Source organism: Ruditapes philippinarum, unplaced genomic scaffold, assembly GCF_026571515.1.
Source record: "Ruditapes philippinarum isolate M1 unplaced genomic scaffold, ASM2657151v2 ctg978_1_1_1_1, whole genome shotgun sequence".
In the NCBI taxonomy this organism is placed as follows: Eukaryota; Metazoa; Mollusca; class Bivalvia; order Venerida; family Veneridae; genus Ruditapes; species Ruditapes philippinarum.
The window spans coordinates 156116-171064 of NW_026864178.1; the positions used below are offsets into that span (position 1 = coordinate 156116).

General features: G+C 30.1%; 1 protein-coding gene across 1 annotated transcript; it reads right to left on the reverse strand.

Annotated features, from left to right (window-relative positions):
* Nucleotides 1-5246: 5246 nt before the first annotated feature.
* On the reverse strand, nucleotides 5247-8186 carry LOC132724720 (uncharacterized; the record flags this gene model as incomplete). The annotated part of the gene is made up of 2 exons (XM_060709661.1): nucleotides 5247-7392; nucleotides 7954-8186. Coding segments are annotated over 2 exons (1169 nt in total), but the record flags the coding sequence as incomplete, so codon positions are not given.
* Nucleotides 8187-14949: the final 6763 nt, after the last annotated feature.

The following is a 14949-nucleotide window of genomic DNA, read 5'->3' on the forward strand; positions in this document are numbered from 1 at the left end:
TCAAAGGAATGCGCAGGTCAAGTTCAAATTTGGTCATGGTGCGATGATTTTTGGCAGAGTAATGCCCTTATAACTTTGAAAAAAGTAGATTTTCAGTTTCCATTCATTATCTCCCAAAAGGTTGTACATATTCAACTCAAATTTAACATATGGATATGTCATATAAATACACTATTTAAGTTCGAATTTGTTCATGGTTTGGTGATAGCTGACAGAGTTATTCCTCTTGAACTTTGAAAAAAGAAATCAGAAATTTCGTTAAGCTGTTCTTCCACCGTGATGGGATTCATCTTAATGAAACTGAATCTAGAACACTGGTGATGACAATAAATCAAGTGCTTAACATCATTCCGCAAAACGCTCGGTTTATGAGAAGCATCTTTCTACACGTGCAATCGGAGCGCCGCGCTCGTCACGTGCTACCGGAATGCCGCGATTTACACGTGCAAACGGAGGTAGTGAATATGAACAAATAAGGGAGTCAGACAGGCACATGGGTCGGCGCCATCAGCCCTACAACAGGATTCATTGCGACACCTGTGAGCGTAATAATCACGTTACGGCTCAGTGCAGACTAACAAATGATGTTACAAATAGCAGACGACTCGATTATGGATGGAATCAACCCCCTGGCCGACGAGATGGAAAAACTAAACTATATAGACATATGCATTATTCACATTAGGATATTTTTGACAGGCACTCACATGACACTATGTATAGCTCAGAAATTAGGTATGGGTTTTTAACTAGTTTATTTTATGATTGTTATTCATACAAATGTAAATGTTTTTATGAAAATAACTTTAACAATTTATCTAACAAATTTTATGAGGTTTTTAATATAAGTTACAGCGTTAGTCTTAAAAATGTATGTGAGTCTTTTAAAATACATTATCTATGTACATCGGAAACAGGAGAATAATATGATACAGTAATATCAATTATCTGCTATTCATTTTACCAATATCTATGGATACTGGCATTTATAAGCGTTGTTAAATTATGCTGTAGCGTTCATACATACACATTAATTTTTAAACTGCTATCAAATTTGTATCGTTATTATCGGAATAAATCGTGCTTTGTTGATAATTTATTTTTCAATACTTTTAATAGCTATTATAAAAGACGACTACTTAGTTTTGAATATAATGTAAACAAGAAAAAGCTTACTACTTTACATAAAGCTGAAAATGGAAATAATGTGACAAATCAAAACAATATCAACACTTTTGACTATTTTTCTAAGGGCTTGCGGTTTGCGTTCGTCAATATACATCATTTGATGCCAAAAATGGATGAAATCAGATATCATCTAGGAAAAATGAACAAACCAGATATCTTTGGTATTTGTGAAACATATCTAAATGAAAATATTCATAATAATGAATTGAAATAGAAAACTTTGTTTTTGAAAGAAAGGATAGAAATGGAAGAAACGGAGGGGGGTTGATAGTTTTCATAAATGAGAAAGTGCCCTACAAACGTCGAAACGACCTAGAAAATGAAAATTTAGAATCTCTTTGGATAGAGATAAACTACCCTAATACAAAAACGTTTCTAGTAATCTATGTATTCCGCCCTCCAAAAGTACGTCAATCATGGATTGATGAGTACGAACAGCAACTTGATGAAATTGATTCTAAATATTCTGAGTATTATATTCTAGGCGATGTAAATATTCATTTTATGCCTGATAAACTCAGAAACAAGTTCAATAATACAAAATGGTCTAATTTAATATCAAAATTTGGTCTTAAGCAATTCATTCAAACTCCAACAAGAACAACTAAAACTAGTGCAACAATTATTGATCATATTTATGGCAGTGTGAATAGTCATTCACATGTATGTAATATATTTGTATCAAATTTATCAATAAGTGATCACTTCCCTGTCTGTTTCATTAGAACAGTTAAATCACGAGTTAAACGTGGTTTCCATAAGACAATGAAATATAGATCATTTAAGACATTTAATGAACAATCTTTTCAGACTGATTTAGCTCGATCTTTTCTAGAATCTGTGGAGTATATTGTTGATCCAAATTTAGCTTTACAAACCTTTTTTTCAATAGTAAAAGATATTATTACCAAACATGCTCCAATAAAAGAAAAGAGAATTAAATTTGATGCACAGCCTAAATGAATCACTGATGAAATTAAAGCAATGATATTTTTAAGAGATAAATATCACAAAAATGGAGATTTCGATAATTATAAATTATTACGAAATAAAATAAATTCAGAGATTAGGAAAAGCAAAAAGAATTTCTTCAATAATGCAATAAATGAAAGAAAAAATCCAAATTACATTTGGCAAAATATTAATGATTTAACTAATTTAGGTAAAAAGGAAAATGTACTTATTCCCGAACGGCTCACTTTTGACGATACTACATTTACTGATCATGCTAATATTATAAATGAATTGAACAAACATTTTGTAAACATTTCTAATATTGTCGAAAAAGTACAGTTATCTAACATAAAATCTGGAGATGACATATCAGTTATAGAAGAAAAACTACAATATAGCCTTAATATGATTATTAAGTGGTGTAAAATAAATAATATGCTTTTACACCCTAAAAAATCTAAAAGTATGCTGGTAGGTAGTAGACAAAAGCTAAAGATTGCAAAAGCATTAAATTTGAAAATTAACGACTCAACTCTTGACAATGTAGAATCACAAAAACTGCTTGGTATTTATGTTGAAAATACACTCAATTGGCACTGTCAGGTAAATGATGTGTGTAAAAAATTGAACTCTAAAGTTAATTTATTTAGGCGTATAAAGTACTTTTTAAATAAGGAATCTCGCATGCTTTTTTATAATGCATACCTTCTTCCTATTTTTGATTATTGTTGTAATATATGGGGAAAAGAAAACAAAAAATATATATGCCAAATATACAAAATACAAACACGAATTTGCAAAATTATTCTAGACCTTCCAATGAGAAAACAATCAGAAAATTTATACAAAAGATTAAAAATATTGCCTTTCAAGAAAAGATGTATTTTTCACAGCGGTGTCCAAGTATATAAAGCATTGAATAATATGTTCCCTCAATATATCCGAGACTTACTTACCATATCTAATAATCAAAAGTATAATCTAAGATCGATATCTCATTTAATTTCGTCTTACAAACCACGTACTAATTATTTTAATGACACATTCCAATTTAATGCCATGGTTATTTGGAATTCCATACCACTGACTATAAGAAGAAAAACAAAATTGTCAATATTTAAGAAATGTTTCAAGAAATACTTATTTAATCAAATTTAGCACGGCCCGTACGTCTTATATATACAGGATACGCTCTTTATATTCATACATGTGTTTTTTTTTTTATTATTATGTTTTCTGATAATGGGTGTCTGTCTTAGTTCCAAGTTGTTTGACTGTGTTAATTTTGTAAGTTAATTTTACTTTTTAAATTGCAGATTAAAATGATGCACTGATGAAAGTATTATGTTTAATGATAAATAAAATGAATTGTATGAATGTTCAGTATATGTGTTAATATATGTTAAAATTGTGATAACCATTTAATCATTTCTTTTTACATGTTATATTTTCTTTGATTGATATGTGTTCTTTTGTGTGTGTGTTTTTATTTTTTATTTTTATTTTAGAAGGCCGCATTGTAAATAAGATGTTGCAATCTGTATATGTCTTAATGTGTTACCTTCGGTAAATAAAGTTATTATTATTATTATTATTATTCATTATCTCCCCAACAGTTGTACATATTAAACTCAAATTTAACATATGCATATGTCAAAAGAATACACTGGTCAAGTTCGAATTTGTTCATGGTTTGATGATAGCTGACAGAGTTATCCCTCTTGAACTTTGAAAAACTCAGAAATTTTTAGTTTCCGTTCATTATCTTCCCAATGATTGTACACATTCAACTCAAATTTGACATATGGATATATCATATCAAAATACATGTCATCTTAGGAATAAGCACTTCAAGTTTGAATTTGGTCGTGGTTCAATGATTTTGGACAAAGTTATCTATCTTGAATGTTGGAAAATTTTTGAATTTTCAGTTTCAGCACTCATACTTTTGTGGAAGTATATGTAGTCATTATTTTGGCTACAAATATGCAATTAACAAAAGGTTAACACTGAATAGTTTCAGTGCCTTGAACTTTGTATAATAAAGGTTTGTGTTAACACTGAATAGTTTCAGTGCATTGAACTTTGTATAATAAAGGTTTGTGTTAACATTGAATAGTTTTAAGGGCTTTGAACTTAAAATGAAAAAAATAGTTTGTGCAAACATATTTGGAACTAAATATCATAACATCTGAAATTTGGCTGCATGCGGGGGCATCCGTGGCATGACGACACATTTCTAGTTTTTTTTAATCTTATACTAATAAAGTTTTTTAAAGATCGTCTCTTTTGCATTTTTTCAAAGATTAATTATCAAATATTTCAATAAACTTAACATTTATAATGGGATAGTTTTGTAGCTCACAGTCCGGAGTCAGCCCGCATAGCTCTTTCGGTTAGAGCGCGAGACCTGTAATCTCGACATTGTGAGTTAGATTCCCGGGCTGGTCAACTAAAATTACTAATCAGTCTTTTGGATGAGACTTAAAATCGAGTTCCCGTGTATGAGTGCTTAAACACTTGGCACGCTAAAGAACCAGTAAAAGCTTCTGGGACATCTTTCTGTATCCGTATCTTGCACAATCCTCAAAAATGACTAACACTTTCTGGAGGACTCGCCCATATGGGCAACAAGTGGTTTACACATTTACAATCCGGCATGGCACTAGTCAACGGGTGTTAGCCTGCTGTTCGGATAGTTTCTGATCAGCCTGATTCTAGTCTGTACAATAGCATAAATTAAAGTAGATTATATTTTTTTCTTATATCAGTTGCATAAATGCATAATTGATGCAATATGTACTTTTATAAAGTAAGTATAGCAATTGCATTTGATGTGTATATTTGTTGTATATTTTTACTCTATACTCTATTATGCATTTTTTACATTACAAGTCATTACTATTACATTACATTTTACTATATCATCTTTTGTTTAACCTTAAATAAAACTGAGAAAAAGTCTGCCGAAAACCAGCAATCTACTAGCATAAAGTCATGTTTATCAACTCAGCAACAAATGGCAACCGTACAACGGGGAACATTTATTTTACCTATATTTGAGAATCTCGAAATATCAGCAAAATAGGAAAAATTACGCAATATAGAATAATATGCCTTTATTGGTCACTTTGTTCAAACACATACAAATAAGCAGAGGAATATATCTTTGATTTCTCTATTATTCTTGAACAGAACTTCACATTAAATTTGGTTAAAATTGTATAGGCCCTGCATCAGTTCAAATGTTCATGAAATTAAAATAAAATGGTAAACGACGCCACGTAAAAGGTAATGAACAATCTGCTATATTTTCTAAAAGTAAAACACCACAAAAACACCAATAAAACATGTAAGAAAAAGAGGCATCATTATGTACCAGAATATATATTCAAAATCTATCTTTTTATGTCTCCAAATATACTGATATATAATACATACATAATATACAATACGCAAAATTCAGTAGAATTTAAACTAACGGTATACGCAGTTTCTGTCTTTTTTTTCAACTAAGATAATAGACGAAAAACAGCTCAAAAACATTACTTATAAACATTTTAAAAATGCCTTTATGCTGGAAATATGTCTTTGCGAAAATACATACGCATGCCTAAAATTGTTTAAAGCAGCATGCTTCCAGATTTATGCTAAATTTCATGAAAATTTTGAAAACTTATATACAGGATAAATATTGTGACGTGAACAGATAGTAATTCACGCATAACAAAGGACATTTACAAGCCATTTAATCTAACATAAATATGCCAGAATATGCTAAAATAACCCTTACTGCGTTATTTGAATCTTGAATCTTTTTTTCTTTTCTTGAAATCTAAGTACATGTTTCTCAAGTTTGATTTTCTTGAAATATTTTAGCTCATCTGAAGGCATACGGCTTTAAGTTAAAATACTATCTTCACAGTAGTACACAGTATTTTCTGCAAATCAGATTGAATTTTCTAGTGAGTGCAACAAAGTTGCGTGGTTTATTTAGCGTCATTCGGCCACTTTTATGCATGAGACACAGTCATGCCAACACCACCTATATGGATGAATTATTTTTATTCGTATTCTACAATCAGAAAATTGTGCAAAATAAAACTAGTTTACGTTAAACAAGAAAAGGAGCCTCGTTACCGTCTTTAACACATACACTAACGACAGATGTCATATTCCCATTGTATATACGCTAGTGCTAAAGGATAAAGCGTTAACTATATATACAAAGGACGAAAATGGTGTAATAATTAAAAAAGAAAAAAAGAAAGAATTCTTTGCGCTTTACCACATAACTTGTATGCACTTTGCGGTTTAACACTTGTTAAATTTACGCAATATAACAACTACTGAAACTATAAGAGCTATTCCGAAAGTTACTGAACATACAATGATGATTATTAGTATAGCATTTACTCCATCCCCATCCTTCTTCTCTGGCGGTGCTGGTTTTATTTGTAAAGAAGTTTCGGTACAGCTGTAGTCGACACAAAGACTTAATTCTGTAAACTCCGTCCCCTCTGGAATTTGTAAGCGAGCATCGCCGTTTTCAATGGCTTTAGCAACACTTGTCGCCTCCGTTGATACATTAACTTTATGGCTACTATTGGCGTTAAGGTCGAATTCAGATTTTGAAGCAATCAGGAGGTTGATGTAAAAAAGGTCAGTCTTATTGTCAGCAGAACGTTTAAAACGATTGTAACTTGTGAAAGTCGGGAACCCAAAAAAGATTATGCCTCTTTTGTACCAATCCATCTGACTTGCTATTTGCTCTGAAATACTTTCGGCAAATTGGTTTAAGTCACTCAGGACAATTTCCGTTGTTTGTCGGAATATCATCTGTATCTTCTCCATTCCAGTAGAAAGTATATCTGACCCACATGCTTCAACAACGTCAAGCATCTGTTTTAAGGTTGCCGTCGCGTCTTGAATTAGCGCACTCTTAACTGTCCAAAATATACGTGCCCAATTAACACCGCCAATGTCACAGATAGATGGCTTTCCAACATCCGGATGAAGATAGCATCCAGAGTGAGATTCGAATGCCTGTTGTCTGATGCTCTCACATGTTGCCATTACAAATGGTCTAAGGATGGGTACAAGCTTCACTTGTAGACATTTTCTTACAGCATCGATCCATTCTTGACCAATGTTGTTAAACTCTTCGTAATGGTCTTGATATAAGTTACAAAATTTCTCGGCGTAATCCAAGGCATATGAATTACCATGCTCCTTGCAAGGATAACGTTTCTGCAAAAGTCAAATGTAATGATAAAATGATACTACAATTACTCTTTAATCTTCTTACAAACAGTTGTGTACGGGTATTTATTGATTCGTTTATATATGTGTATATAAGTAGCTGAATTTTTCAAGGCAAGAAATAAAATAAATATATAATATATAAATAAGTTCATTCTCCCGAGAAAAGTTAATAAGTACTTTTATTTGCAGTGTGTAGATGTCCATAAGCATTGCTATTCAATAATTAAAAAAAAGTCATTTTATAGGAGTGCTAATTAATTTAGGACATTTTCTTTGAAACGCAAAATTGTCTCAGTTTTTGGTATTAGACTGATTTCAGACTTAGGACTTTCTATGAAACACAAAGATGATTTCTTGCATTTTTATTGGAATTAAAATCAAAGTAAAAGATAAGTCGACGCGTCAAAATGAAAATAATTTTGCTTATTCTTTGCTTAATTTTTATCTACCATTCATTACAAATTTATTCAAATATGTCTATGATTTACATTATTTTTAAGATAGTCACAGTAAGCTAAAGCAAATAAATGTTCGTTGTAAATTTACCTCTAGACAGTCCTTGTACCAACTACAATCTGTACCAGACGGACTAAAACACCAATTTGGGATTGCAGCCGTCACGACTGGCCGTTGTGTTGTCACATTTTTTGGAGCGTCTCTGCCACATGCGCAATCTTCGTAAACTGGTCCTAAGAAATTGAAACTAGGAATAAGTAGCAGCTCAGGTAAAATAAACCAAGATAATATGGGTTTCCATCGAATACCGGAATAACAATTACCTTTTTATTTTAATTATTTTTACTAATTTATTCTTCATAAGAATTCACTGGAAGTTTCTGAGAATGCTTCGTTCGTAAACACATCAAATACTGATTTATCAACATTCTACTGAATCATAGTAAGTGTATATATTTCAGTATATCTTTTCTAATCTGGTTGCCTACAGATTGATTAATCTATTAATAAACTGCTACAAAAATGACCAATACATAAATTCAAATGAGTAAATATTTCAAAGATATTTCTATATTAAATTCTAGTAGATCGTTTATGGATGACAATTTCGAAAAAATTAGCTTATTTATAGGGTTTACCCGGCCCATTTTTTAACAAGACATGTCATATACCAAAATGTTCCTAAATGTTTGTAGTTAACAAATCTGCTGGCATAAATTGGCATAAATGGTGGCGAACAGAGAAACCCAAGATGGCGTCCAAGATAGCCTCCAAAATTATGGAAAGCACCACTTAGTCATTATTGCTTTATTTTAAGCAGTTAAAACATATGCTTTTGTTCTTTTCTTACATTCCTGTATCAACTTCAGGAATGAAGTTGTATTACCTACTTTTAATGTAAAAGTGTTGTTTATGATAAAAAGCAGATGAGAATGAAGTTGTATTACCTACTTTTAATGTAAAAGTGTTGTTTATGGTAAAAAGCAGATAACATGTGACAAAAAGGTACAAAACATGATAATATTTAAAGATTTTCTGTTCGTTTTCCCATGTTTTCAGTGCAGTTCACATATACAAAATGTAAATTGTTTTATTATATCTTATATAACAGGAAACAAACTTCTCATATAAGAAAAATGCCGCCGAGTGTTTTCATTATATAGTTATTTTTGAAAACAATGTGTATTTCTGAGTGGGTGGGGTAAAATATCAAATTTGTCTTTATCACAAATTAACTGTAAATAACTTATATTGAACAAGTTTATTAATCAGCTTTATTAGCTCTAAAATAATAACAAATGAAGTAATTGTGGAATATAATAGGCACGAATTGTAAACATTTTGAAGAGAAAATTGATTGAATTAAAGAAAGCATATATATTTTAGCTCGACTATTCGCAGAATATTAGAGCTAATGCAGACTCATTTATTGGCGTCCCTGTGGTTTAGTTTTTACGTGTAAGCTGGTATCTCCATAACTTCTGAAGTGAATGGATTGAAATTTTATACACTTGTTCTTTTCTCTGTGATAATCTAACATGATTGGAACAAGTCCCATAACTCGGATTTGCTTTTTTGCATATTTATGCCCCTTTTTCGACTTAGAAATTATTGGTTAAGTTTTTGCGTGTAAGCTGGTATCTCCATAACTACTGAAGGGCCTGGATTGAAACTTCACACACTTGTTTTCTGTGACTTTCTAACGTCACTGAATGTGATTGGCACAAGTCCCATAACTCTGATTTGCTTTTTTTGCATATTAATGCCACTTTTTGATTTACAAAATTTTGGATAAATTTTGCATGGATGGCATAAGTAATTTACAAAAAGCCCTTGTTTGACAATTTTATGTAAATTAATATGTTTCCCTGAATAAAAAATCTTTTTGACAGGCTTTGTGCATGTTTTTTGACAATTGTATGCATTCATAATAATCAAGCAGTGATTTACTCGATAAAACATCTAAATGACAAGCCTTTGTACCTTTTTGGGACAATTTTATGTATTCATATAGGTAAGCATTATTATACTTAACGAAACAACCTTATGGCAACTTTTCGAATTGTCGAGAGTATCTCTGTTAAATAATCTTTTTGCAATTTCTCATTTTCTTCCTTTTTATTGACTTTTTACATATATATTCATGAACATTTGTGTACTTTTGTATATCATACCAGTATACATACAACTTTATCAAATAGATTGTAGCATTTCTTATGATGTTTCCTACAGTGAATTTTCAATATACCATGTGCATGTGAGTGGATGGGTAATAATGTTATTACTGTTTACAATGTTGTAAATTCGAAGGATTTAAATATGACATAAATAACAAGCTGATATCATTATTTTTGCGTCCTTGCATCAAATACATTTCAGATGTTTACGTTTACCGTAAGTAACAAAGGTTTTTCATGGTCAAAATAGAAAAGCATAGTTAAAATATAGTGGGTATAACACTTAAAATCTTAAATACGCTATAAATATTGTAAACAATTGATATTGCGCAGTTTAGTTGTAACAACCAATTTTAATTTTGCTTTTTCATATAAAATGTACTTGTACCGAAATTAACATTTCAGAGATCAAATGCAATTCACTTTCAATGTAAAAATACCTCTCTTCAACTTGGTCAAATTAAATTAAATTCAACACAAATAAAAAATTAGTTGAAATATTGTGAACTAATGTTTATTATTCTTGAATTTCGGTAAATTTTAGTATATTGTCTTGTAAAATATGAAATATGTAAAATATGAATGAATCATTATCGTTTTTACAGAAGAGAACAATTTACAGAAAAATAAACGCAAAACAAAAATTAAGGTTTCATATAATGATTTTTAAAGTACACTACTACTTTTATATTTTTAATTTATATACCAAGTGTAAAGTTTTGAAAACCTCATACTTTCAATAACTTAATGTAAGCTATAACACGAAACATTGCAAACATTCGAGAAGTGTCTTCAAAATTATCATGAAAAGTTGACAATATCTCAAATAAGATTCTGTTTATTATAATCCAATAGTTTTTTTTCAGCCATTGTTTTGCACACATGCAATCAAAGTTGACCATCAAAGCCTGTTTTCAAGTATGGCATTGTTGTGTATCCTTGGCAACTGTTATGGGTACTGCAATGCTACTGGCTAACAAAATATCTTAAGATTTTTAAACGATTCGACGAAAAAAATGAACTTACAATATTCTTGATTAGAGATGCAATAAAGTTTCCTTTTACATTTAATTTCAATGTATCTTCATTATGCATTATACGAAACAATCACCATACATAAGTAGTTACGCCGAATCTGTGCAGTATATTGGTCTTTACAAACAACACAGTAAGTAAAAAAGACACAGTATATAACAAATTAAATTGAAAGAAATGAATAACCGCATAAGGCTGCTAAGGCATTTAACATGTATTCATTGAATCTATAATGCCAATATTCCATGGAAAGTGTTAAGAATGACAACCTGACTAAATTGAGCTCTACGTTGATAATTGGTGAAATTATAATTCAATATTGCTTTTAATTTTAGGTATAACCGAAACATTCCAATCTACTGGTATCATATAAGACTTGAGGCACTTTTTATGAAGTTACATGTGCTGTCTAGGTGCATAATATACAATGTACATAAAAATGGTATTACCTAATAGAAAGTGGCTCAAACACATGATGTCTGCTTATTTCTAAATTAAATAATATGAGAAGTTAAGAAAATATAGCTGAGAAGAAAAGATAATCCCACTTCTCTCTTTATATATGTAAACAGTGCATTGGTGTAATGTCTCTTTTGCTTCATAATTCAGTTATTTCTTTATTTAGGTTATTAAACTTTTTAAATTATTTTTCAATGTGTTCGCGTTTTCTTCAAACGTGAGTTCTTTCTTAGAAACCAATTGGCTAATGCTGACGGGGTATTTTTGCATACCTGATTTAGTTAGTGAGTGACATCACCTTGTTCATCACTACCAACATTTTTTTCTCTCTCAGTTTATCACATTGTGGGGTCTCCCATTTCAATATGCTTATTAAATGATGAAAAAATAGTTCTTTGAAACATCAAGGTTGAAAGCCTTCATATTAAGTTCAACCTTTTAACAAAAATACCGCAACTGCTCAAGTTGTATTCTGCAGTCAAACTTTACTATCCATGAAAGTGAATTGCAAGTTTTTTTTCTGTATTAGAAGTGAATAACCTAACGCAAAACATCTTAAAAGTAAAATTTTATTTATAAACACACAACCAAAAATTAATATTGTAGATCTCTGACAGTTTGATGGCATTATAGATGACATTAATTTTTAATGAAATCACCGAAAGTTACAGTTGTCAACATGGTGTGCATAATAAGTCTACAATGACCCTCTTGTTCTTGAATCTTCCTACAATAACATTCCTTTTTACCTATTTCAGGAAATTTTCTATAATCAAATGTGCCTTTATTAAAAAACTTTTGTGAAAAAGTGATTATTTATTATTTGGCTGACTCTTACCTGTAATATCAAAATGTGTTATGTACCCCACTCACTCCGTTACATTAAAGTTCGAGAAATGTATGTAGAAACTCACCAAAGAAAGCGTACATGTTTGAATAAGTTTTCATATTTGTATATAAAACATACAAGAAATACATTAAATGATTGTTTAAACTTGGATAAACGAAAGAAAAATCCAATTAAATTATTTAAGCATACTCTTTTAAGGTTGAATTGAAACACTGTATTCAACTTATAGTGCTTAATTTCCTATAAAACCATTAACAATCATTCATACTCTAAAAGTTACTGAATTCTGTTATAATATATAGATTAAAGTCTTTCAAGTAGTTTATTTAAAATAATAACAATTTAAATTCATAAAAGTAATGTAACTTAAAATAAATTTGTGATTTTGATTAAATTATTATTTTACCCCACCCACTAAAAAATACAACATTTTCTCAAAAAATACAATTATATAAAAAAAATCAATAGCACATTTCTTATTCAGATGATGGTTTCTTGTAATGTAAACCATAGTTAATTAATTTGATTTGTAAATTGCATTATTACATGGAAAAATGTTCGGACATCTTAAATTTTAGCAATTTTTCATTATTTTTTTTGCCACAATTTTCATCCTGTGCCTGTTAAAAGATATTTAAACATTAAAAATAGATAGAAAATTTGTATGTGTGACATGTATTTGATACAAAAATGCATGAAAAAACCCAAAACAAATGCATCTGTTTTAACTGATTAAAATCAAGTAAAAGTAAGTAAGTGGTTATTTCCATATTTTTGGCGGCCATCTTGGACGCCATCTTGGATTTCTCTGTTCGCCACCATTTATGCCAATTTATGCCGGCAGTTTTGGAAACTACGAATATATTGAAACATTTTGGTATGACACCCCTTGTTAAAAATGGGTACGGGTTCAAGTTTCTGAATGGCTTGATTGTCACCCTACCATTAAGGAAAACAAGCATTACTAAACGGTAAAACACCTACTTCAAATAACGGTAAAATATTTTGTTCCGGAATATCATATTCTGTTTACGAAGAGTATTCGTGTGTGTTAAATTACAGGAAGATTTTATGTTACAACTCTGATAAGCTCCTTTAATTTTTTCTTTCATTTCTTTGGCACGAGCACAATTGTACCTGTTTTGCAAGGCTTTGCTTAAACACAATTTATATACATATAATCAAACAATTTACAAAGTGTATATGAAATTATATGTTTGTATTCTAAGAAAATCTCACTAATTGAATTATTAACACCATCAACCTTGAAACACTTTAATGAGGATTTTGCATAAAATAATATAGTTATTTAATAAGAAAATTACAATATCTTCAATATCATCATCGATCCTAGCGTTTTCTTTTTCATCATTGCTAAATAAATTGTCAACTGATACAAAACGTTTTAAAAGTTAATCTTTACTTAAGTATTTCTTTCCAAATTATTTTTGGTTGAAGATTTTGTTAAGACTTATATTGCAAGTTTCTTTTTTTCACTTAATCATTTCTTACCAAAAAATTTAAAGATTTATCGTATAAAGTTTTCGATATATGAAATATTCCACCATTGACATTTATTTCATTTGATACTATCTTGCTAACAATACTCTCTATTAAACATTATTCTAAATAAAATCTATAAAACAAGACTGTATTTTCTATTACATGAACAGGAATTTATAAAATGATTATTATAGTTATTTCATTTAAATTGACAGATTAAAAATGTTGGAAACAAGGGGAAACAATTCATGCGAACCTAAAACCTAATTGATCAAGCTATTACGGGTAATTGAAAGGTTCGTGTAACGTATAACTATCAAATATGAAAAACAAGATCATCAAGTCATGACAATCCCTATAATACTGACATCGTTACCAGTATTAATATTAGTATACGTATAATTTTAATAATTTCTCCCTGGTGTATCAGTTACCGTATATATAGAAAATATACGGGGACATAAGGACTATAATTTTTTCAATAGTTAAAATAAACAAATAAACCTGTTAGACTTTATCAATGTTCAACATGATATACATGTATAATATCTTGCGCAAACATATTTGCAATCATTACACTAAAAATCTGTTTAAACAAAGATAACCCTAGTGTTGTGCTATAACCTTGGTTAGGTCCCTAAATTCTTTTGTACTGATATTTATAATAAAGGATGGTCCCAAATAAAAATTTTAAGAAAATCTTTTTTTCGAATACAAAAATGTTTGATCTGATCCCACCAACATCTTCTTGATAAGTGATGCAGTATGACATTTCATATATTAAACACCGATTGGACACGAATCGATACTAGAATGATGAAAAAGAAAAAAAAATAACAAACAAACAACAATCAATAAACAAACACACACAAACAAAAGCACCGAGGAGCACAACAATATACGCCCGAATGTACATTTGTTTGAGTAACCAAAACAATCTTTCAGTTAGGGTACTGGGATCCTACATGTTTACCAGACAATCAGTTTACCGGACAAAATCTATTCCTGTCAAATAAGGCTTTATTTATTTCTTCGATTCAAAAATCATCCGGGCTGATTTTA